We start from the raw sequence: 26,007 nt of genomic DNA, 5'->3' as shown, positions 1-26,007 counted from the left end.
GCAGCCCCCTGGGGACAGGACCTGGGGCGGTGATGAGGGGACATGGGGGTGCAGGGGTGACCCTGCGCAGGCACCCCCAGCTGAGGCACGTGCGTGGGGGTGTAGGGAGCTTGTGTCCGCCCCCAGGGTGGCCTTCAAAGCACTGTGTCCCCTGGCCATGTATGCTCCCCCAAGGGACATGTCCCCCTAGAAGTGTGTCCCCCGCCAAAAATAGATGTGTCCCCCAGCCTGCAGGGACATGTCCCCTGGGAGCACGTGTCCCCTGCCTGCATGCACCCCGTCCCAGGGGGATGTGTCCCCTGGAGGGATGTACCCCCAGCTGTGTGTCCCCAAAGGATGTGTCCTTCTGGCCATGTGTGTTCCTAAGAAGACAGTGTCACCCCATTGCATGTGACCCTGGTCATACATGTCTCCTGGCCACGTGTGTCCCCAAACAGCTGCAGCCCCCGGCTGTGCGTGTCACCTGCCTGTGCATTACCCTGGTCACACGTGTCCCCAGCCCCATCTGTCCCCACAGGGCCACATCCTGCAGCGAGCGCCATGCCATCGTGCCCGTTGTTTGTGCCAGGACACGCTGGTGTTCCTGGAAGCCGCCTGCGGGGAGGTGATAACCCCCCACCGGGACCATCTGCGTGGGGGCCCCGATAAGCAGCAGCACCCAGCTATCAGGGACCCTGCCCTGCCACGCAAGGTGTCTCCACCTCTGAATGACAGACACAGGGACAGCACCACCCACACTCCCCCCAGCCTGGCCAGAGCCTGGCAGGAGGTGGCACAGGGTCAAGGCTGTCCCCAGGCAAGAGGATGTCAGGACATGGGGGCTGCAAGGGACCGTCCCCTCCTGTCTTTGGGTCTTGCTGTGGCCCAGAGGTGTCCTGGGGGGGCTGTAGTGCTCCCCGAGCTGTGGCAGAGGCACCCCAGCACCTAGAGCAGGGACGCAGGCAAAGTGTCCCCAAGCGTCCCCCAAGCCCTGCCAGCCCCAGGTGAGCCCCATGGGGTTATCCTCATCCGGGCCGGCCCCTGCGCCTGCTCAGCACCCCGCAGCCCTGCACCCTGCTGCACCCCGCGGGGCAGAGGGGGCCCGAGCAGCCCCCAGGACGGTGTGGGGACCCCCAGATGTCCAGCCCTGTGGCCAGCCATGCTGCTCCGGGGCAGCGTGTCTGCCTGCAGATAAGGAGCTGCTGAGCTGTCCCCACCTGGTGTATCTGCAGGGCCACCCTGCTGCAGGGTGCATGGGACAGGGCTCTTTGTCCTGCCCATGTCCCTGCCCAGCGCTGGGGGGACACGGAGGGTCTTGAGGGCACAAGGGAGGGCAGCGCAGCAAAGCCCCCCCCTCCATGGGAACCCCATTCCTGGCTGTCACTGACCCCCAGAGGACAGGTACCCCCAGAGCCACCTGCTGTCCCCCGGTGCAAGGCTGGGATGGGGACATCAGGCCCATGAGGTGACACAGAACATGGGTGCTGTCTGGTCCCCATGCGGTCAGGGGGGTTCTGGCAGCAGAGCAGGGGGAGATGGTGGTAGCACGAGCTGCTGTCACCAGCCTGGCTGCAGGGACCCTTTGGCCCACGTCAGCCCTGCTCCGAATCCTGGGGTGCCACTGGCTGGGGTGTCCCCGCAGCCAGCAGGTCCCCAGGCTAACCAGGGCGATGCAGCTGGGGCTCCCCGGCCACCCTCGGTGGCTCCTCGCTCCCGCGGGAGCAGGACAAGGCTTTACCCCCGGCTGGGGCTGGCCGGGAGCAGCCCCGGGGATGGGGCAAGGGGACCGTGGGGACACAGTGACCACGGCGAGGCCACGAGCTCGCAGGAGCTTTGCAGGAGCAGCGTGAGCTGGGACCCCCCTTCCACACACCCCTTGTTCCCCATCCTGGAGGGAAGACCTGCCCGCTCCAGGGCCAGCAGCCCCCGGCCAGCCCGGGCCATGGCTGGTCGAGCACCGTCTCTGGCGCTGCCCCAGGCCCGGGGGTGCCGCGGTGGGGAAGATGGGTGCAGGAGGCACAAGACGAGAGCCAAGGGACGCGGTGACAAGGCTTTATTATCGTACAGCAGTGAGGGCGGCAGGGACGGAGCACGCACACGCACATGCAGATAGGGCCCCTCGGCCGGCACGCCCGCCGGCCAGCGCCAGATCTGGGCCGGTAGCCCCGCGGCACAACCACAAGCCAGGGGCTGATAACGCTGGCCCTCCCCACCCCGGCGGCAGGGAGGGGGACGGGTGCCACGAGCCCCGCAGCACCCACCCACCCTGCAGTGAGTCACTCCTGGCAAAGGGACTGGCCGGTACCGGGGGCACTGCCAGGAGGGCAGAGGGGTCCCTGTGCCCACCCTGTGACAATGGGGGGCTGTCACTGAGCTGTGGGGTGAAGGAGCCAGCGGCAGGACCCCCAGCACCCTGTGGGGGTCCCCACCCCACAGCAGCGCCAGGCTGGCCCCACACCAGGGCTTGGCTGCTCCAGCCACACCGAGCACAGGCGACAGGACCGGCGGGGAAGGGGCAGGGGCCAGCGCAGGGCCCCGGTGACACAGGAGTACGGGACACACACAGCGGACAACCTCTTTCACATTGTCACTGAGGGCAGCAAAGCCACTGGCCGTAAGAGGCAGGGGGACCGAGGGAGGTGGGGGCTGCTGCACCGCCTGCCGGGGCACCCCCCGGCCAGCACGGCTGCTTGTCACAGCCTCACGGCCACACACCGGCCCCAGGAGTACTGGTCCCCGGCCAGCTGTACAGACCATGGTGCTGGAGGAGCCTGTCCCCACCCCAGCGCCCTGCCTGGTCCCCTGCGTCCCTCTGGCCCGTGGCTTTAGTAGTTGTGGGGGTCGAGGTGGGCGCTCGGGGCCGGCAGCCTGGGTGGTTTTGCCTCCCTCTCGGAGGAGGGGGGCTTTGGCATGGCACTGCCTTTGGCCATTCCTGGTGGCGCGACCTCACCCAGCGTGGTTCGGAGCAAGGCTCCCTCCTCCAACGCCCCCCCGAGCTCTCCCACCTCCAGATCCCAGAAGGAAACTCCCCAGAGGGAAGGCAGCCCGGGAGCGGGCACCCACTGCAGCACCTGACTGCCACCCTCCCGGGGGGTCAGTGTCACCTCCAGGACACCCAGCACTGCAGGGACCCTGCAGGGACTCAGACGGGAAAAGCCAACCCCCAAACCAGCCTGTGTGCAGAGGCAGGGGCTGGGCAGTGCCCCGGAGGGGGCTGTGGGGGCGCAGGGAGCCCAGGGGAGGGGGGGGACTGGCTGCTCTCATCCCACAGCTCCACACCCCGATGCTCCGTGTCCCACCGAGCCTCTGCTCCGAGCAGCCCCGAGGACAGAGGACAGCAAGGCACCGGGACTGCGACACCAGACGAGCTGCCAGTCGTAACTGTGGATGGGATCCAAACCCCAGCCTGATACAACACAGTTAATTACAAAATAAATCCCCTCCCACCCTCTGTAATAAAAAAAAAAAAGCAGCTGATTGAACATGCAACTTTCTGGCCCTACAAAATAAGGCACCAGAGCTTAAAAATGAAACTCTGATTGTCTTTGATATAAAAGGAATTCCCACGTGTCGAAGGCAGTTGATGTCTGAGTGCATAACAGGGAGTGATCTTGACTAGCTCTGGGCTGGCCAGCCTCACGCCTGGGCCCCGGTGGCTTTCTGGAGCAGGGGAATCTGCAGGAGGGGAGAGAGAAGCTGTTAGGGCTGGAGGAGGGGGAGGCAGGGGGCTGGGGAGGGAGAGGCTCCCGAGGAACCCGAAAGTTTTCAGTCAAGTCCTGTGCCCTAAGAGCTGCAGGAACTGTCAGCTGCCGGTGCTGGGCTCACCTTTGTGAGATCCACGCCGGTGAGGGCACGCACGGAGGCAGGGATCTCAGCCAGCAGACGGTTCACCTCGGACGTTGTCTTGCTGTTCTCTCCGCCGAGAATAAGGATCTCGTCCACTTTGGAGAGGGGAGCAGCCACTTTGGCAGCGATCTGGGGAGGCAGGGAAGGAGTGGGGGGATGAGCAGAGAGCCAAGGAGCCGCTCACCAGCTTGCTGGGCAAGGGCCCTACACCCCCCACGGGGCCTTGCTGGGCCACCAGGAGACCTGGTCCAGCCTGGGAACTGCCCCCCACTTGCCCGGAGCAAGAAAAAGCTGCTCCCTCCTCACCTCGGGCAGCGCATCCAGCACGAGAGCCAGCTGGGCAGCCTCTCCATACTGCTGGAGCGCTTCAGCCTTCAGCTTCATCCTCTCGGCCTCCGCCATCCCTATGGCCTCAATCACGAAGGCCTCCGCTTCTCCGAGCTTGCGGATCTTTTCCGCCTCTGCCTGAGCAATGAGGACTTGCTTCACCCTGGAAAGGGAAACCCAGTCCTCCAGCAGCCCAGACCCCCGCCACGCACCCAGCGCTGCTTCCCTCCCCCCGCAGAGGGCCCACGGGCTGGGTCTCAGCGCAGCACCCAGAATCACAGAACCCATCAGGTTGGAAGAGCCCTCTGGGATCATCGAGTCCAGCCATTGCCCTGACACCACCATGGCAACTAGACCAGGGCACTAAGTGCCATGTCCAGGCTTTGCTTAAACCCCTCCAGAGGTGGTGACTCCACCACCTCCCTGGGCAGCCCCTTCCAATGTCTAATGACCCTTGCTGAGAAGGAATGCTTCCTAATGTCCAACCTGAACCTCCCCTGGCGCAGCTTGAGGCTGTGTCCTCTTGTCCTGTCGCTAGTAGCCACCCACTGCACTTTGCTCCCCCCTCAGCCCAGCCCAGCGTGCAGCCGGGCTCAGCGCTGGAGCAGCTCAGGGGCTCACTCACTTCTCGCCCTCGGCGATCTGCTGGATGCGGTAGGCTTCGGCCTCGGCCGGCCGCTTCACAGTGGCTATCAGCTCCTTCTCCATGCGGATGATCTCTTTCTCTTCCACGTCGATCTGCTTCTTGCGCTGCACCACCTCGATTTCAATTTCCTCCTGGCGGATCTTCTGCTGCTCCCGGGCGCTCTGCAGCTCGTAGGCCAGCTGGGCCTCCGCAGTCTGCACGTGGGAGAGGTGAGAAGAGAGGTCTTGGCCATCATCTCCTGCGCGCAGACATGATGACCCTTGGCAGGCCCTGAAACCAGACATGGCTCCTGCTCCCAAACCTCTACCCAAGGGTGACATCCCAATCCTCAGAGCTGCTCTTGTCGTCCTTCCCCGTGCGCTCTTCCCACAGCACTTGAGCCCAACCACCTCCAGGTTCAACTTGGATGACCCTCCCCACCCTTTCCTCTCCTCCTAGTCCCACCTAACTGTTGCAAACAGGAGAGGAATCTGCTGCAAGGAGCTCACACAGTGACACAGAAACCTGGGTTCTCCACCTCCAGCTCTCCTAACACATGCAGGAGGAGGAAGCTGGCAAGTCCCAGGGCTACCACCACCATCGTGAACCAGCCAGGGAACAGCGGTGGGCTGTCGGATGCCTCTCACCTTAACGTTGACCTCCTCATTGAAGGCAGCTTTCTGCAACTCAAAAGCCCGTTTGGAATCTGCTATTTTGGTATCTGCCATGAACTTGACATCCAGCATCTCCTTCTTGCATTCTGCCTCCTGCAGAGAGGACACACAGAGCAGAGCTCCAGGGTGTGCAGCTGGAGCAAACCAGGCTGCTCTGGGGAAGGCCGGCGCGTCACCGCACTCACCCGAATGCCAGCATCTCGCTCGGCTTCTGCCACGCCGATGTCCGCATCCCTTCGGACAGCCGCCGTCTGGGTCTTGCCCAGGGAGCTCAGGTAATCCACTTTATCGTAGACATCCTGGAGAGGGGAAGATAAACCACAACCACGTCAAATGAGCGACTCCGTCCTGCTCCCTCCCCGTTGAAGCTCACAGCAACCACACGTGGGTTAGGCCGGGGTCAGAACGAGCCGTGTCAGCCCGCTGCCAAACAGACACAGGCGTGACAGGGAGAGGGGGGCTCTCCCCGACACCCTCCCCCCGGCTCCCCAGAGGCTCGGCTCTCAGCGAGCTCTCTCCACGAGCCGTGTTTACAGAGGCAGCTGAGCGGGTGCTCTTGGCCCAGCTGCCTGGATACAGGACGTGCTGCAGCGGCTGCCACGGAAGCTCCCGGAGGGCTGGGGCAGGCTGTCAGCTGGGGCCTTGCAGAGGAGCCAGGGCCAGGCTCCGCTGTGCAGCTCCTACAGCTTTTCGTCCCTCTGTACGCAGCACTGGTGAGGTCACACCTTGAATCCTGTGTCCAGTTCTAGGCCCCGCACTTCAAGAAAGATGTTGAGGTGTTGGAGCGAGTGCAGAGGAGGGCGACCAAGCTGGTGAAGGGTCTGGAGGGTCTGAGCTATGAGGAACGGCTGAGGGAGCTGGGGGTGTTTAGCCTGGAGAAGAGGAGGCTCAGAGGTGACCTTAGTGCAGTCTACAACTCCCTGAAGGGAGGTTGTAGTGCAGTGGGAGTCAGCCTCTTCTCCCGGGCAACCAGCGATAGGACAAGAGGACACAGCCTCAAGCTTCACCAGGGGAGGTTCAGGTTGGACATTAGGAAGCATTTCTTTTCAGAAAGGGTCATTAGCCATTGGAAGGGGCTGCCCAGGGAGGTGGTGGAGTCACCATCTCTGGAGGGGTTTAAGAAAAGACTGGACATGGCACTTAGTGCCCTGGTCTAGTTGACATGGTGGTGTCAGGGCAACGGTTGGACTCGATGATCCCAGAGGGCTCTTCCAGCCTGGCTGATTCTGTGATTCTCTGCCGGGTGCCCCGTAGCGCAGCGCCCTGCATCTGGGTGTACCTTGATGGTGAAGCTCAGGATCTCGATACCCATGCGACCCACGTCGGGAGCTGCCACCTCCCGCACCAGCTTGGCAAACTGATCCCTGTCCTGGTAGATCTGCTCCACCGTCAGGGTACCTGCAGGGGGAAGGAAGGCAAAGCGCTTTATTTGGAACACGTAACGCACGACGGCGTGGGACTAAGCTCAGCAACACCCTCGGTGCCCCTGATCTCTTCATGTCTGGGCACAAGGGCGCAATCCTCTGCCCAGACCCTGCAGTGCAGACCGACATCTCAGTCTCACAAGCACAACCCCCCCACACACCTGCAACCCCCAGGGACTCAGACATCTCTTCCTGCAGGCACTGAAAACTCTCTTATCACAACACCCAGCAACACAGCGGGAGCTGCTGTAGGGGAGGAACAACGTCAGCTGCCCCCTCTGCAGTCAGCAGAGGAAGCACCCGTGGTGGCTGCTGGGACCAGCCCGCAGAGAAGGCAGAAAGCTACTCAAGGTGCCTTCAAGAGCGTGAGCCCCTCCGCACCTAGGATGGAGCGCAGGTGCCCCTCCAGCGTCTGAAGGACCACGTTCTTCACATCCTGAACATTCTTCCCCAAGAACTGCTCACAGGCCACAGCCAGGAGCTCCTTCTCGGTCATGATCTTCACCTAGAGACAGGAGACAAAACCAAAGGGACTAAAGGCGTCCGTCCGCAGAGGGACAGGCACCCAAGAGCAGCAGCAGCAGCAGAAGCAGCAGTACCACCACCAGGCTGCCAGGCCCCCGTGCCACCAACGCTCCAAGGGACCGTGCTGAGCTGTCACCACGCTGAGCCAGGCCAGCGGAGCGGGCAGCGAGCCCCTGCTCCCTGCTGCTGGGGAGAGCCCTGCTGCAGCAGCGCCCGGGGCAGGCGCCTCTCCGCACCCTGACCGCAGCTCAGCATGGAGAGGTGCTCCCTGCAGCCATCTACCCCGCGGCAGTGGCCACGGGGTGATGTGGGGACAGAGCCTGGCCCTACAAGTCCCACCTGAGGAAAACCCTTCCCAAGAGCCCTGAACTACCAGTTCAGCCACTGCACCAAAACCAGACCTAGGAGGAGAGGGCTGTCTATTACTGCCCCTGGCCAAAAGCCATTTCATCACCTTTCTCCTCCTCCTCCTTCAGTAAAATGAATTTTTCTGACATGGGAAAGGCAGAGAACAGGGAAGAGTCCGACATGCCCAAGGAGCAGCTTGGGAACAGGGGCTCTGGTGTTCCCTGCAAGGAGAGATGAGACGAGATGGCTGCAGCACACTGGTTGGTCCTGCTCGTGGCTGGGAGCTCCCAGCCACCCTTTGCGGTGACCCCAATGTGCCACAGCCAGGACCCGGTTGTCCTGCTCCGCACGGTCAGTCTGGTGACGATCCCGAGGTGGGACACAGCTGCCCCAGAGCTGCTTTCACCTCCCACAGTCAGAGCCAGACATCAAAACGTCCCCAGGCCCAGAAAAGCCAGGGTCTCGAGATGGTCCTGCCAGTCACGGGGCTGCTTTTCAAAGGCAAAGTGGGTTAAAGATCCCCCTGGGGTATGTCAGGCAGGGGAGATGGGGGCTCAGGGAGCTCTATAGGATCCAGCCATGAGGAGCTACAACCCACCAAGGCGACAGCTCCTGGTGGCCAGGTCCAGTCTGAGGGCTCAGGCAAAGCCTGGACACAAGGACGTCTGTGTGTCTGGCAGCACTGGAGAAGGAAGCACGGCCACCCCAGCACCTCTGGGCGCTCAGTGGGTCCCACAGCACCCTCTCATGGAGACACGTGGGCTGGGCAGTGCCTCCTGTCCCGTCAGATGCTGATGGCACCCTGCATCCTGCCCCACGGGCCCTGGCTGGACCTGCTGGGACCTGCGATGCCAGCATGGTCCTGGATCAGAGACCAGCGAAGTTCCAGGCGCTGCGCAGGGGCCCTCTGAGGGTCCCAATGCACGCTCTCGATGGGTTCACGATCTACAGACCTCATCCTGCCACCTGCGAGACCGCTTTTCGGGGTGGAACTGCTGGCAAAAGCAACACAAGTATTTCTTAAGCCTGGTCTGATAGCCCACAAGTCCGAAATGATCCCACAGCTTAACCTCTGGAGCAGAGGAGCAGCACCCGGCCCCAGCACTGCCCAAGTGGGACAACTGGGACCGGCCACCACCCGCTAAGGGGACCGGCCGCGGGCTGCATTAGATGCAGTGAGCTGACCAAGACTCAGCTGCCACAACTCTACCCCTAGTAACGTGAAGAAACACCAACCTGGGCTGAGCCTATTTCCTACCTTTGCTTCTCAAGCTGGGTCTCCCAGTCAAAACGCCAAACCGAACCTCAGGCGAGCGTGGCAGTCCTCTCCTGCTTTCTCCCCAAGACCTCGGGGTTCCTTACGGGGCCAGGCCACAGCAGGTTCTTGTCCCTGCACCCCAGGAGTTGGGAGAGCTGCTCATGCAGCTGCACCTGGAAGCACGGGCCCTGCCCAAGGCTCACCTCGCAGGAAACGGGAGGTTTTTGCAAATACCCAACCTAATTAGACTCAGCAGCAACATTTATGGTGTGCATCTGCCTGCAATCCCACCCCTCTAAACAATCCCCACCTTTCGGGAGCTATGGAGAGGACAGTCAAGAGAATGAAGCAGGATCACAGAATCCATCAGGTTGGAAGAGCCCTCAGGGATCATCGAGTCCAACCATTGCCCTGACACCACCATGGCAACTAGACCAGGGCACTAAGTGCCATGTCCAGGCTTTTCTTAAACACATCCAGAGATGATGACTCCACCACCTCCCTGGGCAGCCCCTTCCAATGGCTAATGACCCTTGCTGAGAAGAAATGCTTCCTAAAGTCCAACCTGAACCTCCCCTGGTGAAGCTTGAGGCTGTGTCCTCTTGTCCTACCGCTGGTTGCCTGGGAGAAGAGGCCGACTCCCAGGATGTTCATTAGCAGAGTCCCTGCGGTACTTAACGGGAGCCAGGAACGATCCAGCCTCGGTGAATAAAGCCAGCCAGCAGCCTGCCCGCGCCGGCAAACCCTGCGCAGCCCGAAGGAGCCTGGCTACCGCTCAGTACGGACATCAGCCCACCCGGCAAAGGCTGCACAACACAAAGCAGAGTTGAGCAATCTGCGCTCAGCTTGTTGCCAGGGCACTGCGACACTTGGTGCCTCTTCAGACGTCACCCACATCAGAGGGAGAGAGAGTTCAGCTGGCAGGAGATCAGAGAGCTGCTACAGAGCAATCCCATCTGGAAGATCGATACTGCTGCACCCAGCTCCAGCCAGCTGCGATCACAGCGAGGGCTGAGCAGAGACAATCCAATTAGCTCGAGGCTTAGAAAAATGGTACGGAAGGATGCAAAGCCCAGCGTGGCCCAAGGCAGCAGCATCCCAGCGCACCCCAAGCACCCAGCCAGCCCAGGAGGGAGGCTACGGGTGAGTACTCCTTACATCTCCTTACAGTGAGAAGAGAGAATAACATGAGAGGAACTGGGAGCTGCATTTTCAAATCAAGGCTCCTGGTGATCCAGCCTTCTGCTACCATGTGCCGCCCAGCCTGGACCATTTTGCAGACAACGGAAGGATGTCCCAAAACTAAGTCAAAAAGGAACACTCGCTTCACAGAAATACCTTTTCCAAATGCAGAAGAAAAAGCCTACAGATTTATGATCACAGAATCGTAGACTCACAGACTGGTTTGGGTTGGAAGGGACCTTAAAGATCATCTAGTCCCAACCCCCCTGCCATGGGAAGGGACACCTTCCACTAGAACAGGTTGCTCCAAGCCCCATCCAACCTGGCCTTGAACACTGCCAGGGAGGGGGCAGCCACAGCTTCTCTGGGCAACCTGGGCCAGTGTCTCACCACCCTCACAGGAAAGAATTTCTTCCCAATATCTCATCTAAATCTTCCCTCTTTCAGTTTAAAACTGTTCCCCCTCGTCCTGTCACTCCATGCCCTTGTCAAAAGTCCCTCTCCAGCTTTCCTGTAGGCCCTTCAGGTACTGGAAGGTGCTAGAAGGTGTCCCCGGAGCCTTCTCTTCTCCAGATGATATGTGTGTGAGGAGAGGCACGGGTCCGTGCATTTTACCAACCATGCAAAGACCACTGTGGTTATGTGACACGTTAGCAGCTAAATAAATATAAAGAACTGAAAAACTGAAAACAAGGGTAGTGGTTCACACCAGTTAGAGCCAGGATGAGCCCAGGAAGCCGGCTCCTGTGCTGGTGCTCTTGCACGTAGCCACGTTCCCCACAGCAGCAGGGCGATGGGTTATCTGCTGTTGAGTCATGGCCATGCCCAGCCCTTCTGAACCGCTCCTGGCGGAATCCATCTCCTCAGTTACGCACAGACACAGCACGCAGCTCCTCTGCCACGTCAGTCCAGAGCAAACCAATGAGCCGAGGGAGGAATCCGCTGCTCTGGGAAGCACTGGGTGTCATCTGTCAAGCGCTTGGTCTTAAAAGGGCTGCAGCAGCCCCGGCGCTCTTCCCTGGGCAGGGTGGCCCTTGAGTCACTGCGTCACTCCCGGGTCCCCCCGGCTCCACTGCTCACGGCAGGGAAGGTGGCAGTCACCTCTGCTGCAACAACAGACCTGGACATGCCTTGGACACGCGGTGACCACAGCCTGGCCTGCACTCTGAGAACCGCTGTCGGTTTTATACACCCACAATGAGGTGTCAGGAGCAATTTGTAATCAAAGCATCCAGCTGCCTATCCAGAGAGTCAAATTCAGTTGAAAGCTAAACAACATTTTCTTCCCAGCATCCTCCCCAAGGCAGGACCTGGTCACAAGGACAAACTCTATCAGGGCAGAAGAGCTCGGGGTCTAAGAAACGCAGGTGTTTCAGTGTGCTGCCACAAGCAGCAAGAGCTGGTTTTCACATATGAAGAAGGCTTGAGAGAATCAAAATTCAATTCAAGCCAGAAATTTTACACACAAATTTTAGTGTCTGGAGGGACTACGTTCTTTCTTTAAGCTTTAACTCACCATGAAGCATTAAAAGATCCACAAGCTCATAATAATCATCCAAAGCAACATAATGCTTGATACCATCTCAGGAGGGAACGGCTCAGCCCTGCGGGGTCACACACAGCTCCAAGGGCACCGCGGCACATCAGCGTTTCACAAACAGATCAAGTCACTCACACACCCCTCATTTGCCACGGGGACAAATGAGACACCAGGAAAAAGAGGAATGATTTTGGGGAGAGGAGAGGTCACAACCCCCTTCACAACACAGGACATGCTGTAGCGTGTTTGAACCAACGAGGACAGTGTGATTTTGTACAAGAATTTGTTTCAGAGCAGTTGGCTTCTGTTCCTGGACAACAGCAACCTCTTAAGGGGGAAAACGAGACCGAAGTTAGAGACATGCATTCCTGAAATGATGTTTTGGAGTTACTGTACCTGTGCCACACCTGTGACAGTTAAAGCTACCCCCTCCGCCGTCTCTACGTCCTCACACCTGGGCTGTAACGTCATTATCTCTAGGGAAATCCTGCCAAAAAACGTAAAATATTTGCACGTTTCCAGGTAACACACCCTCAGCTCTTCCCCTTGCACCTCCTGCCCCGGGCTACCTGCCCCGTTCACCACAGGTCATGTAAGACAGGCGCAGTACGCAGCCAAGGGACTGCAGCTGTGACCAGAGACAGACAAGTCACTTTGGCCAAGAAACAGATTTTCAGATAACGCTTAAAGGCAATTTATCAGCAGAGAAAGGCTGGGAGCCAGGCTGGAAACGATACCGTGACCCTTTCCCTTCTGCTGGGCTAGCGAGGTGGCCAGAAGCTCGCAGCTTTGGGACCCCAAAGGGCTCGCTGTGCCACGCTGTCCAACGCCGGGGCAGCGCCTGCTCTCGCTGGCTGCTGTCACTGGTTTAAAAGCACAGCATGGACCCGGGATGCTCCCGCTCACCCACCCCGCACCGCCACCCCCCCGGAGCCCTGGGCCTTGGCAAAACCTGGCGCTGATGCTGGGTTGGCATTAACGCAGACCTGATCTGTGTTCACCTCTCCCTTTATTTTTCATGTGTCCCATGACCCAAAGGCTGATAGAAGTGAGTCTCCAGCTCTTTAGGATCATAGCATCAGGTACCCAGGAACAGATCCTGCAGCTCCAGAGCTTTCTCAGTCACCCAACGTGGGCTTGACATATTTGGCCGGGCCCGGCAATCTGCAGGTCATGATTTGGTAAAACAAGAGACACGCTTGGCCGTGGCAGGTTGTGCTGCAGGAAGCAAAGCCTGGCTCTCGTGTCAGCCATAACAAGCCAGGAAGGTGTTGGGAGTCAGGACAGGGAGCCCCAGGGCAGAGAACTCGTGCCAGTGAACGTCAGGTCAAACATCTGAACCACGCAGGGGCTGCACTGGGCTGCTGCGTGCACGCCGAGTCGCCCCAGCATTGGCTGGAGGTGCCGAAATGAATTTCTGCAGGTTCATGCCTGCCTTGGCCACTGTCCTAATTAAACTGGCAGGCAAACTGGGAGCTGATAAAACAGATCCCACTGTCCAGGACACACACAGGCGCTTTTTGCCACATGCGTTCACGGCTTTAATGAGCTAGTGCAGGATTTTAGCCTTCTGAAGACCTAATCTATACTTGGAATTTAATTTCAATACTGTGCTGCTTCTTAGCTGGCAAGTCCCTGGGATGTTCGGTAATTACCGTTACACCAGGTCATAACCGCTCGCGGTGCAAACACTTGTCCTGTGTGTTGCAACTCATCCAAGGTCTCTACGCTGTACTTTCAAACATGACAACATCCAAAACGGGCACTGTCTCCGTGCGGAGGAAGAAGGGCTGAGTGGAAGCTCATATCCAAACCTGCAGAGCCAGGTGCAGTTGCCATTTCCCCGCAGGTGTACAGGTTTCCTTTTGGAACAACACCAAACCTGCCTTCCCACCTGCCCCGAACCCTGCACAGAGCCCAGCCTGGCCTGCCTGTGGCTCCACACAAAAGCAGGTGCCCTTCTGCTCTCCACCAAGCACACGGTGGAAACGGTGCTGTCGAGGAAAGGGTTACAGCTGGAGCAAACGTCTGCAGCGTTATCAGAAGGAGCCAGGACAGCAATGCTGAATTTGGAATTTGCCAAGTATGCATCTGTCTGCATTACCTATAAAGTGTGGAGTGTGCCCCGGGGCAAGTGCCAGAGAAGGGGCAGGAGAGGAGGGTATCGAGATTTCAACTGTCCCATTAGAAAACCATCAGTTTATGTTATCCTGCTGCTGCTGCTGTTGCTGCTGCTCAAAACAGAGGGATACACGGTTAGACACGATGTTAGGAAGCTGGTGGATTATTACCTGTGCAACCCCTGTTACGTACAGTGGGACCCCCTCCGACGTCTCAATATTCTCACAGCGACAGAGGATGGTCATAACCTCCAAAGACACTCTGAGCAGCGAGGAATAAGGGTAGGACAGCAAATATACAAAGCAGTTATCAGAGAGTGAGACACTCATTGCAAAGGACAGACGAGACTTTCAGGTTTCAGCTTTTCCCTGTTCAGTTTGCCTCTCTCCCACTGCCCGCTCCCAGGGCTCCGTAACGTTGGGTCAGACACAGCGGGGAGTTCACAGCATCCTGCTGCTTCTCTTAACGAGGATAAACGGGCTGGGGGCTCATCTCCACCCTGTGTCCCGTAAGTCACTGCAAATGAAACTGAACCGTGCATCCCACCTGGACTGCCATCCTGGAGTCAGCTGGAATTCTCCACTGGAGTAATCTTCACACACAGAAAATTCCTTTTTGTAATAATTTAGATGCCTCTATGCCAACATTTAACAGAGGCCAGAAAAAGAAACTGCCAGGGACCTGCTTACCCACCGCTGGCCAAGGCACTGGTGAGAGAAGGTGCTTCCAAGCGCTCTCCTGAGAAGCTGACTAACACCAGCTGGTTCCCCCAGAGGCACGTAAGACCGTGCTGCCTCTCTCACTGCTTTTATTTCTGACCCTTAAACAGGGACAGGATTTTTTTTTTCTTTTTTTCCCCAGTCCTCAAGGTTGCGGCAGGGTAAGTGCCCAGCACCGTGCCAGCTCTAACTGTTCCTTTTGTTCCCAGGTTAGTGCTACCTGGCGGGATGCCGCTGACAGCAACACAATCGCTGCTGTCTCTCTTGCTGTCAGCACTGGCAGTTCCAGAAAAGATGTCCTGGTTTTGGAGGAAGAAATGGGCCTCGCTCTTCATGTTAATGCAGCAGGCTCCATCTGTGGCACGGCTTACGGTATTTAGGAAAGGCTCTGCTTGCAAAAGGAGCATTAAGCCCCATATCCCATGGCATGAACTGGGGGTATAGATTTTAAAGTAAACGATTTGTTTGGGCGCTGGCGCTCCTGTCAAGGGCCCCGTTTGCTAAATACCACCCAGACCTCTATCATGTGACAGCTCATTCCTGGCCAGCAGCTCTTGGCCCTGGACTCAGCCTTTGCTTAACTTAATAAGCCAGCCTCCCGAATACATCTGTTATCTCCTGCACACGGCAGGTCAAGGTCCTGCACTGTTCTCTGGGCTTCTCACACAAGAGGAGGAGCAGAAACCATTTGTTTGAATCAACAGTTCTCCCAGCGAGATGCCTCACAAAAATTTGGGAATGAAGCTTGTCTGGATCAAATGCAGTTCTGAAGCACTGACCCACAAGCCGGGCCCTTCCTTCCCCTCCCACCTCCCACCAGCATCGCTGCAGAGCCCGGGCTAAAGCAGCAGGTGTTAGCTGAGACCTCTTCATGCAGCCCGAGCACCGTGGCAGGCCCTCGCAGCAATCCCCAGTACCAGGCGCCTGGGAGAGGACCCGAGAGCTGCCGTGAGTCAGCTGCCAGCAGCAGGCAGGACCCCTCTGAACAGGACAAGCTGCCGGACCCCCAGGTGAAGAGCAGCTACGGCAGTGTATGGTCTGCAGAGTGAGGGCAGCAACATGCTCACTTTGTCTGCTGGTGGCAACACGTGAACAGGGAAAAGAGGTGGCAAGATCAGGCAGTCAGGGTTAACTACAACCTCTGGCCATCATTCAGTGCAAAAACCCAAAAGTCATGTCTTTATCCTTTTTCCCGCTATTAGTTTTTACACAGACGGAGGAAACCTGCATTGGTGAGCATGAGGGAGGTGTTAGGAGAGAGTAACATTCCCACAGATCCTAAAGACGAAGAGCTACGTTAGCAGGACAGCAGCACCATCACAGCATGTTAGGTCAGAGACCAGCACGGTAAGAAGCAGCAAGCGAAATCCACAGCTGAGGAAAGGGAGAGAAAGGAAATCCCGTGGTTTTAAACAGGAACAGTCTGCTCCCAAGGTGACAGCAGTCAGCACATCTTTAGAAAAAAAGAGACCTGAGGAGCAGGAGGGGGTACTGGCCCACTGCATGCCACAGACGTGTTTGTTACTGGGTCAGGGTTTGGGCTGTACTGGGCAGAACTGAGCTCCTCTCGTGAACTCACGGATGAGCCCCGCTGCCCAGCACCTCTGCAAGAGCCTCGTGGCTGCAGAGCGCTGCAGAGGCAGAGGAGAGCAGGGCTCTTGCCTTCCTCAGCACTCACTGCGCTGGCACAGGAAAACACACTGACCAGAGCCAGGCTACGGCCCTCTCAGCTGGGTGGGTTTTGTGTAAATAAAAAACAAACAAAAAGAAAAAAAAAACCCGATTGCCTTGGGTTTGAGAAGAGGTGTGGACAGAGAGGCCACCTGAAAGGCACTGAAAAGCATGGGGTTTCTTTTCTTTTTTTGTCTTTTGCACTGTGACACCCAGCTGGTCCCACGCAAATAGTCAGCACAGAACTCCCCCATCCTGGGATTTTATTTTGCACATCATCATTTACTGTCAGGTAAGCCTGAAATGCCAGGATTCCCTCCTGCAGGGCCCTGGACAGCCTCAGCCCCACCACTCAAAGCAGGGGATGGCCAGAAGCTCTGCGGTTGAGTGACTCTGTGTTCCCCACGCTTCAAGGCACTACGGAGGGCACATATTGCTCCTCCCAGCTACTCACAGTGCTGTAGGCAAGGCAGCCTTCCTCCCAAGGACCAGGAGCTGGTCACAGCCAAGGGCAGCGGGCTGGGCTGATGCTCATCCGTGGTTTCATACACAATGCTCAGTCCCGTGTTCCTAAAGATACGCCTGACAGCCCCACTGGGATGGTTTAGCCTAACTCCTCCTCCAAACCCACAAATAACGGGGGTTTCCTTACCTTTGGGTGTCAGTGATGCACCACCAAGCCCAGGCCCAGCCGCCGTACACATACTGCTTTACGTCAGAGCCACAGCAGCCACCTGCGGCAGAAAGCACAGAGATGGAGGGATTACAGGGGACAGGGAAAAACCTGCACCCAGACCGAGCGACGAGCAGAACAACTTCACAACGAGCCTGAACAGCCTCTAGGTGCTGAGGAAAGGGCATCCTGGGGGGTCATCACTTCCCTATGCCCCTGGGAGCAGGGGAAGCACCTTGGCTCAGCTATGTTACAGCGTTGGTGCTACCCAGCCAAGCTCTGCAGCGTGACCCAGAAGAATCCAAGCACACTTGCAGTGTCTGATAAATAATGAACACAGCAAACTCTTTCCAAGATCCACAGCAGCCCCGGGACACCCTTTGGTCAGCCGTAACATAGCTGGCCGCCGAGGAACCCAACGCTCTGCTCACCTCCACAGAGCAGTTTTCCAAAGGCAGCCTTTTTTTTTTTGGAACTGTCTTATGTAATTGGAAAACAGTATTTGTAATAATTCAGTATGACAACCAATAACACACAGAAAGTGACTGTATTTCAAACGAGTGTTTTATTTTAGTTTTGTTAAGCAGTTTAAGCACTTTTTAGCAAGCACAATCATTGTAAGTACACGCTTCAGTATCTTTAACTGTGATGCACCAGCTCCATCATGGGAAGCCATGTAAGAAATCCATCACCCACACTGCAAACCATCCTCAAACCCACCAAAAAGCTAGCAGGTCAGTGTTGGAGGGGGGGAGAACCCTTGAGCTCCCCAAAACCATCTCCTAGTTCTGGCTCACGCCAGTACTGTGGTTCCCGAGGCTTTCATGGTCCATCCCAGAGCTGGCTGCGCCCAGAGTTCGGGCAGCCTCTAGAACTCCTCTGACACATTTAAGATTTGACCCCAGTGAAGCCAGAAGATGCTGTATGGATTTTCATATCTTTGATTCAAGGAATAAGACGCCTGCTGCCTTCCAGCAGAGCACCCTGCCAGCGACCAGCCCTAGGTTTCATGCCTGGCAAGGGAGGAGCTCTGCAGCTCCCCGGCTCGGACCAGGGCTGCGAGCTGCTGTCTCTCAGGCAGATCAAGCCAGCAGTCCCTCCCTACTCCGTTATCCATAAATACACTTATCCCAGCAGTGCCCGAGGGCCTCAGCAAGGCAAATGCTGTACGAACAGAGCAAGAGACAGTTTCAGCCCTGTAGGACGTTATCAGAGCCAGCGCAGAGGAAGAGCAGGCACGCAGGAAAAACAGCGTGGCTGCAGCGTGTGGGAGGGGAGAGGGAGAACTACGAAGCCAGCAGACAGCAGCCACAGAGGACAGCTCTTGAAAGAGAAATGATGTTTATTAAGTTCAGTGCAGTAGGTCAAAATGAAGAAGCAAAGGCAGCACGCATGCAGGGCGGTGTGCCGGCAGGGCCCTCTGGGCCACAGGAGGGGACTCTGTCCTCCCCATCCTCATCCTCCTTCTCCCCATCCGCAAGTGTCCGGCCATCTTCTGCTACCAGCTAAAGATACCGCCTGCTCCACCAGCTTTCACACAACGCCTTTCATAAACCATCATATCAGCCCCATCTACAATTCTTCACCCTCCGATTTCAGCAGGAAGTGAATACAAATGGGAAATGGATTTACACACTTTTTCACAGGTTTCCTGTGCGCCACAGCCTGGAGGAATATTCTCCTGTCACCTCCGAGACAGCCTCTGGAGAGTTCTTCCTGTAGCTGGAAGGCTCTTTCAGCCAAGCAAGGAGTTATAGAAGCTGATGATACAATATCCTGCAGCATATTAATTAACATTAAGAAATATTAACATATTAATGTTTCTTGGAGGATGTGAGCCCAGTTAGCTCAGCCTTTTAGCCAGGCCCTTGTTTTCCAAGAACAGGCAGGGAGATAGATGTTCCTGGCAGGCAGGGAAAGCAGCTCCGCATGGAAAGGTATTTCATTTCACAGGGTCTATGGGATCTTTAACTTCTCTACTGAACCTCTGGCAGTCGTTTCATAATAATGCACTGAGAAAGCTCTGCACCCTAAACCCACCATTGTTACAAGAACATGCCTCTCCACACAGATGGTTCTTCTGCAGGCAATGCAAGGAAATACCTTATTCAGTATCACACCCATGCTTGCTTCCCAGCACTGCACAACATTGCTACACAGGAGAGTTTACTAAGCCAGATTATATGTCAAAAAGCGCTCAAAGCTTAAGAAAAACCAGGGAAAACTAACACATGAAACAGGAGCAGGCTGCCAGCTGGTTGCTTCCATGCAAGCCGGACGTCTGAGCGCAGCAGAGCCCCGTCCTGGTAACACCGGTCAGATGAGCTGAACGCTCCTTTTCCATTGCAGCCCTGCAGCCTCTTTCCCCAAGTGAAAAAGGAACCAACAAAGCGAAATCTTTGCGAGGCTGAAGAATGAACCCTCTTGCACAATGAGATTTGGCAGAGAAATTGCCTTTTCCAGCTATAATACGCCCACTGTTCTAGCAGCCCGGGTCTCACAGCCGCTTGGCCGTCGCTTCCACAAACACCCACGGTGCCTCTTCCGGGCACTGTACGGCGGCCAGGCACACACAAACGGAGGATTCACGGCCGGGAAGCTGCTCTCCAGCCTGGCCTCCTCCCAGATGAAGGGGTCTCATGTTCAGGCAAGAATTCCCAGAGCCAGGAGAAAGCACGTTGTCTGGTTTTGTTTTGTTTGTTTTTTTTTTAATGACATGAGATTAATCATTTGGGAGTTTGTAGATACACCGAGTTCTCAGCAGATGCAGGAAGCTGCTGCCCTGATGGATGGCACGCAAGGAAGAACGGGAGCCCCAACAGTTACGGGGACACAGGGCTCAAAACATCAAAGCCGGGACAATCTGAGGTTGTGAACAAGCTCTGTGTTGTTTGCTCCCCCAAGATGCCCCCTCCCCGGCAGTGTTCAAGGCCAGGTTGGATGGGGCTTGGAGCAACCTGCTCTAGTGGAAGGTGTCCCTGCCTGTGGCAGCGGGTTGGAACTAGATGATCTTTAAGGTCCCTTCCAACCCAAACCAGTCTGTGAGTCTATGAAGGTAACTCGAGGCAATGAGCTTCTATTCTGGCAGGAAGCGGTGAGCGTTCAGAAATCAGGTCATGGTAAAGAGGCTGCTAAGATAACAACCATATTCCTTCCCAGAAACCGTTGCAGGTTGAAGACACAGACAGAGCAGACACCGCTGCCTTCACCTGCACGGAGAGAGCTGCCACCGTCATGTCTCAGTTCAGGGCAACCTGGTGCTGGAGCCTCCTCCTCCAGGAGGACCCACTGCCCAAGCTGGGAATAAACAGCTCAGCCCAGTCAGATAGAAGGTGGGTTTGTTAAAGAAACGGCCCTGTGCTGGGAAATGTCACGGGGTGCTAGGAAGTGAGTGCGGAAAGACAAGGGAAAAATTGGTAATTGAAAACTGTTACTGATAAAAGACATAATGGAGAGGAGAGAAGGCGAAGGCAAAGGCATACATAAAGAAAATCATGTAATAAAGCAGGGTCTAGACTAAAATCAGTGTCTGGTTCTTAAGCCCTGCTGTGCATATAAATTAGGCTTTGTCCACATGCAGAAATGGCACAAGGTTAAAAAAAATTAATTTAAAATGATGCAGGGTTCTGAGTTGAATCCATAAAATCCTTTGATGGTCACTACAGCAGATGAAAGCAGACTATGCTGGTGAGCTTGTTTCGGATGTCATCTGTGTCAAAATGACTTGTTTTAAGCTATGAGCATCAATGCCACAGAGAGAGTTTAAAAACACACATTTAGCTTAACTCCTCTTGTAAACAGAAAGCCAGAGAAGACAAACCACAATGAAGTCACACCACAAAACTACAGAGATACTACCCCAGAATTCCTCTTGGAGACCAAAAGGAAAGCCCTGAGACTGCTCTGTCTGCCTCCTTCTCCTGCTGTGTTTTCTGAAGAGTAATTTGCAAGCCTTGGAGATTTCACAAGCACCTGACAAGGGAAATCTCGATTGCACCGGCAACCTCACGCTACAGGCTTGAGACAAGCTGTGATGCTGCACCCCGAACAGCAGCCACCGAGCATCACAAGCAGCATGAAACCAACCGCAGGGAAAGATTTTTGGCTAGCCAAGATGAACACCCTGCCTCTGCGGGAGCACCCAGTTAAACCTGGCAGACAGCAATCAGTGCCACTAGAAGTTTTCTGCACGCCTTGCCCAGTGCCAGAGGACGAACACCTTGATCTCAGCCCTGCAGAACAGTTCTGAACTCCAGCTCCAAAGGCACGAACGCAGACAAGGGCAAAACCTGACGTGAACCCCAGCTGAAGCTGCCTCCTCCTTCCCACAAACTCCCATTCCTTTTGAGGCTGAAGGACTGGATCATAACTGGCCAGCTCACAGAGGCTTGTAGCTGGAAGCGGAGGGATGACCCCGATGCCACCAGCCCCACCACAAGCGTTAGGTCTCAGATGGCTCTTGCCACTCACCACGTCTTTCTGCAGGGCACGGCCTGGACCTTCTCCTCCCATTCCATTTTCATGCAGTTGACTGTTCTCACCTAAGCATAGCGCTCTGTGTTTCTCCTTATTGAACGGCATCGTATTTCTTTCAGACCATTCAGTCAATCTGCTGAGTTCGTTTTGATTCTAATCCAGCTCTTCAAAGCTCTCGAATCCATTCCCAGCTCAGTACCCTCTGCAAATTCAATAAGCACATTCTCGATTCTATTCTCTGAACCAAAACAAGGAACTTACTTGATAAAGCCTTTCAGCCACTGTCAAGTTCCCTGGCATTGGTTTTCCAAGCAGTTTCATATTAATTTTACAGCATCTGAGAAACCAGTTCCTCCTTGCACTGTAGGCATCTTGCAGGAAGGGCTTGCAGAGCCTCAAGAAGCCTTTATTTCAGGCTTTCAAAACTTAGAGAAGTACCATAAAACCAGCACAGTCACACTGGCTCAAAATCATGACCAGTTCCTCTTGCGGGAATAAGAAGGGTGCAGTAACAGGATGCACGGCCTTGGAGCGGCTCCAGAAGGGTTAACTGCCCCTGGCTGCTGGGGTGCGGCAGGAAATGTTTACACAAAACTGGAATTAACTGTTAGCTCTTGCTTTACTTTGAAAGAGATCACGGAGCCCCAAAGGACACTGCACTAAAGTCAAGTTTGAGATGCTGGGCTGGACCATATTTCTCCAGCTGACTTCTCAGTAACCACGAGGGGCTACGAAGCCTCAGGAGAGGCAAGGTGTACAATATCAGCTGCTCCTCCTCAGCCCCTAGAGAGCTAACCCGCCTGAGAGGGGAGTCAGATTAGCTGGGCACGGCTCATGCTCAGCAAATACGCGCAGTTGTTTTCTTCTAGGCGTTTACTAGCAATGTATTTGTCTCAGTATTCTCCCAGGAAATAAAGCTAGGCTGACTGGGCTGCAACTCCCCTGACTTTTTTTTTTTCCTCCTTTCACACCCTGAACTTTTGCTGAAACAGCATTTTTTTCTCATCCAGAAACATGGCGGGCTGTGCCAACCTTCCCCTGTCTCCAGGTGCTCACCTCGAAGCTCCTCTGGCTGCTCGACCATTGCTGCGTGGTGCCACCCTGCAGCCCCTGAAAGCCAGAAGCAAAATGCTCCAGCTGTAGAGATTTGGGCAATGCTGTTTACTTATGGGAGCTGTAAGATGAATGCTATTATAATTACATCTCCTTATAAATTACATTTCCTTATTATGAGACTCTGCAGAAATATTATAGTGTCGTATTTCAAAATCAGCAGATCGATCCTTAGCCACAAAAGCTGCATTCAACCCGACTGTAACCCAAACCCAGCATAATGCATCTGAGACAACCTGCTTAGCTGGTGGGAACATCCAGATATCGGGTCAAACAAGTGCTTTGTGCATCTCCCTGAAACTCAACTGGCTCCAGCTGCGCTTGGAGAGGACTCGGTGATGGGCCAGGCACCTGCCAAAGCCTCCCTGGAGCTTGCACCAAACCTCACCGGGAGGCTCCCAGCACTGCTACCCTCCAGCAAAGTTAGACCCACGTTCCAGAGAGACCATCGTCGCCTCCGTAGGGCTTTGTGGGGCATTCTTACAAAGCCTGGGCTCCACGTTTCACGGAGGGATTGGCTATCTGAGTGAAATTTCTTAGAAGGAGATCGGTGTTGCTCAAGAGGGGAAGGACGCGAGTGCCAGCGGGAATGCTGACCCGTGCCTGGGAAGCAGCTTCCCAAATAAGGCTGTGAAGCTCCTGCACACACAGACGTTCCCAAGGCACAGCCCGCTGCTCCTGGAGCACTGGAGGAACTCGAGTGTCTCACAAGAAAGTGAAAACAGGAACAGCACTCCTCAGAAAAAAAACCACATGCCAAGGGACACATGACAACCTCCTTCGAGGGGCACAGGCTAAATTACACTGAAGAAAACTTCCAATTAGCTTCGTGATTTGGAGGTGCCTTCCTGCAAAGTGAAGCCCTTCAAACAACAATTGCATGACAATCCCAGACTGCAAGCCAAAAGCCTACTTTTAATATTATTTGCTGTTGATTTATTCTTCCCTTGCCCCTCTCTCCCCAAATCCAACCTCATATCACGCAAATAAACCCTGGCCCCTAAGGTCCTCTTTGCTTTTCCCCAGAGAGACATGGCTCAAGTTCCTGGAATTACAACTGCGTGTAGTTACACGCCTCCCACTAGTGCCCTGGCATTCACTCTGCACATAAGCACAGAGGGGCTGCGGGGCTCTGCAGAGCTCCCAAACCTCTTGGGCTGCCCCTGAAGCTGAGACCGTGCTCTCAGGAGACAGCAAGCGCTTGCAGACCACGCTGGGCAGCGACAGAGGAAAGTCCGCTGGCAGCACCGAACCCAATCCTGACTCGCAGAGCCGGGCGTGATTCACGCTGCCTTCCCAGAACACGGCGCTACATCGAGGAGTGTCCTGGCCTCGCTGCTGCCGGGAAGCGTAACGCTTGGAACTGCGAGCAGATGCCACAAATTCCTGCTGGCTCATCCCGCAAGCTGTGTTTTGTAAACTTCAGAGCTGAAGAGAAGGGAAACCAAGCTTTTAGGACTGAAGGGCATCCCGGCCCACCCGGAGCACACCTTCCCAAATTCCTCCTGCCGGACATGGTGTTTCACCAAGTGGTGCTGGTTTTGGTGGGGGTGTCTTCGGAGAGAAGCGCAGCATCAGCTCTAGATCCCAGCCGGGAACTGCCGAGATGTGCAGAAGACCAGGAAAGCTGCAAGAAGTACTGCTGCTCCAGGCAGCTGCTGGGTGCGGTTTGTAACTCCTTAGAAACAGCCGCCACAGCGGGTGTATTTGTTTCCAAACCTGCAGCCTGCTTCTGGCATCTCCTCAGTAATTCCTGCCACAGGTCCGTTATCCCAGAGAGACGAACTGACAACAGACCAGCCAGAAGCACGTGCCACGGCCCGCTGCAGGCTCTGGCTCCAAGAACATACCGCAGGTTCACACGCGCGGCAGAGCTGCGACCGTAGCACATCCCTGATGTTGACACACATTTTCTCCCAGGTGAGTTTAGGTCTGAGCATCACAGCGCTTGCCACAAAACTAGTCCAGTATTGACAGAAAGCATGTAACGTGACTGAGGACACACGAAGTGACAAACATCTGTGACTCGGTTATTACCTTGCACTTGGCCCCAGCCTGTTACACAAGAGCGGAGTATCCAGCCCTTACAGCAAGCCATTAACGGTAATTAAGTCCTGTCCGCATGCAGCCTGGTCTGTGCCAAAGTGCACTCTGGAGCTTGGGCAGAGTACTGAAGCAGCTACAGGTTGAATCAGACACAGGGGATTTCACTGCTGGTTTATTTAACCCTTACCTAACCAACCAGCTCACCTGCTGATAACATTACACATCTCTGATGGGCATCGACTGCTTCCAGTGCCAGCCCCACCGAGAGGCCCCGTGACGGGCTGCTAACGAAGCAGCAGTAGGATGCGATGGATGAGAAGGGCACCCCAGGGAGGGGCCCGCAGTGCCCTGCCCCAGGCAGCCCACCGGGATGCTCACACCAGGCTCCCCTTCCCTGGCAGAGCCAACCTGCCCCCCTGGAACACGATGGCTTCTTGGTCGGCCAAGCCAAAGGCTGTTGGCAGCGGCCCAGGGCCCGGCAGCCTGGCCGGTGCCGCTGCCTGACATCATCGGAGAGCAGCAGCAGCGCCGGGGGTGCCGCCGGCACCGCAACATCACCCACCGCTCCTGCGCTGCAGGGACCCCACCCCGGTGCCCAGGAGGCAGGGAGCTGCCCACCGCCCCAGGGCACCCACTTAGCAGGGACCCCCCCAGCACCCCAGCGCCCACCCACAGCAGGACACTCCCTGAAAAATAACAGGGACCCCCCCAGTGCCCCCTCAAGGAAAGACACCCCCCCACAACACCCCAGTGCTCCCTCAGGGGATCCCCCCCAAGACACAGGGCACCCTGCAGCAGGTACCCCCAAACACACCCGCCAGGTCCCACACGCCCTCCCCAGGCAGCGCCTCCCATTCCCCACCACCCCCAGGGTCCCCCCAAGGCAGGGACCCTCCCCAGTGCCCCTCCATGACAGGGACACCCCCCTAGAGCACCTCCCAGGGCCCCCCCGGTCGCAGGGGCCCCCCTCAGTGCTCCAGAGACCCCTCCGAAGACAGAGACCCCCCTCCAACACCATATCCCCGGACAGGGACCCCTCCAACCCCTGAGGGTCCCCTCACAGCCAGGACCCCCCCAGCTCCCCCGGGGTCTCCCCATGACAGGCGCCCCTCACGCCCCTCTCCCCGCCACGGCAGGACCCCCCGCAGCCCCGCGGGGCTCGGGCCGTACCTGACACCACCAGCGCCTCGTTGGGCCCCACCGTGTGGCAGTTGCCCATGGTGCCCGCGGCGCCGCCCGCCGCCGCCCCGCCGCCCGCTCCCACAGCCCCCCGCGCCGCCGCCACGGCCCGCCCCCACGCGGCGCACGGCGCGGGCGCGGCCATCTTGGGAAGGTCCGCGCGCGCCTCGGGGCGGGGCGGAGCCGCCGCCGCCATGTTGGGTGCCGCGTGGCTGCGCGCGCGGGGACGCGGGGCACGCGCGTGCGCGGCAGCGTGTGGGTGGGTGTGCGGGGGTGTGCAA

At 56.7% G+C, this 26,007-nt stretch overlaps 1 protein-coding gene across 4 annotated transcripts; it reads right to left on the bottom strand.

Annotated features, from left to right (window-relative positions):
• Nucleotides 1-2,015: 2,015 nt before the first annotated feature.
• On the bottom strand, nt 2,016-25,803 carry FLOT2 (flotillin 2). Of its 4 annotated transcripts, XM_068415605.1 has the most exons (12): nt 25,718-25,803; nt 16,892-16,973; nt 14,042-14,110; nt 12,125-12,215; nt 7,257-7,380; nt 6,731-6,849; nt 5,637-5,750; nt 5,425-5,544; nt 4,778-4,992; nt 4,132-4,315; nt 3,805-3,954; nt 2,016-3,654 (listed from the first exon to the last, which is right to left on the bottom strand). In XM_068415605.1, exons 1-12 carry the CDS (start codon nt 25,764-25,766, stop codon nt 3,616-3,618), a joined length of 1,356 nt encoding a protein of 451 aa, XP_068271706.1. In that variant the 5' UTR covers nt 25,767-25,803; the 3' UTR covers nt 2,016-3,615. The 4 variants fall into 4 exon arrangements, with proteins under 4 accessions (XP_068271706.1, XP_068271704.1, XP_068271703.1 ...); XM_068415603.1 differs by lacking the exon at nt 12,125-12,215 and having other exon boundaries at nt 14,020-14,110; XM_068415602.1 differs by lacking the exon at nt 14,042-14,110.
• Nucleotides 25,804-26,007: the final 204 nt, after the last annotated feature.

The sequence above is a fragment of the Nyctibius grandis genome, chromosome 18 (genome assembly GCF_013368605.1).
Source record: "Nyctibius grandis isolate bNycGra1 chromosome 18, bNycGra1.pri, whole genome shotgun sequence".
Classification (NCBI taxonomy): domain Eukaryota; kingdom Metazoa; phylum Chordata; class Aves; order Nyctibiiformes; family Nyctibiidae; genus Nyctibius; species Nyctibius grandis.
The sequence above is the reverse complement of the archived record's forward strand: the minus strand, read 5'-3'. Positions and strand labels throughout refer to the sequence as shown.

Coding starts and splice junctions, on each gene's coding strand:
- FLOT2 (XM_068415605.1), bottom strand. CDS start 25,766: ATGGGCAACTGCCACACGGTGGGGCCCAACGAGGCGCTGGTGGTGTCA. Junction 7,381..12,124: donor CTGTCACAGGTGTGGCACAG/GTACAGTAACTC, acceptor TCCTGTCTCTAG/GTGAAGATCATGACCGAGAA. Junction 3,655..3,804: donor CCGGCGTGGATCTCACAAAG/GTGAGCCCAGCA, acceptor CCCCTCCTGCAG/ATTCCCCTGCTCCAGAAAGC.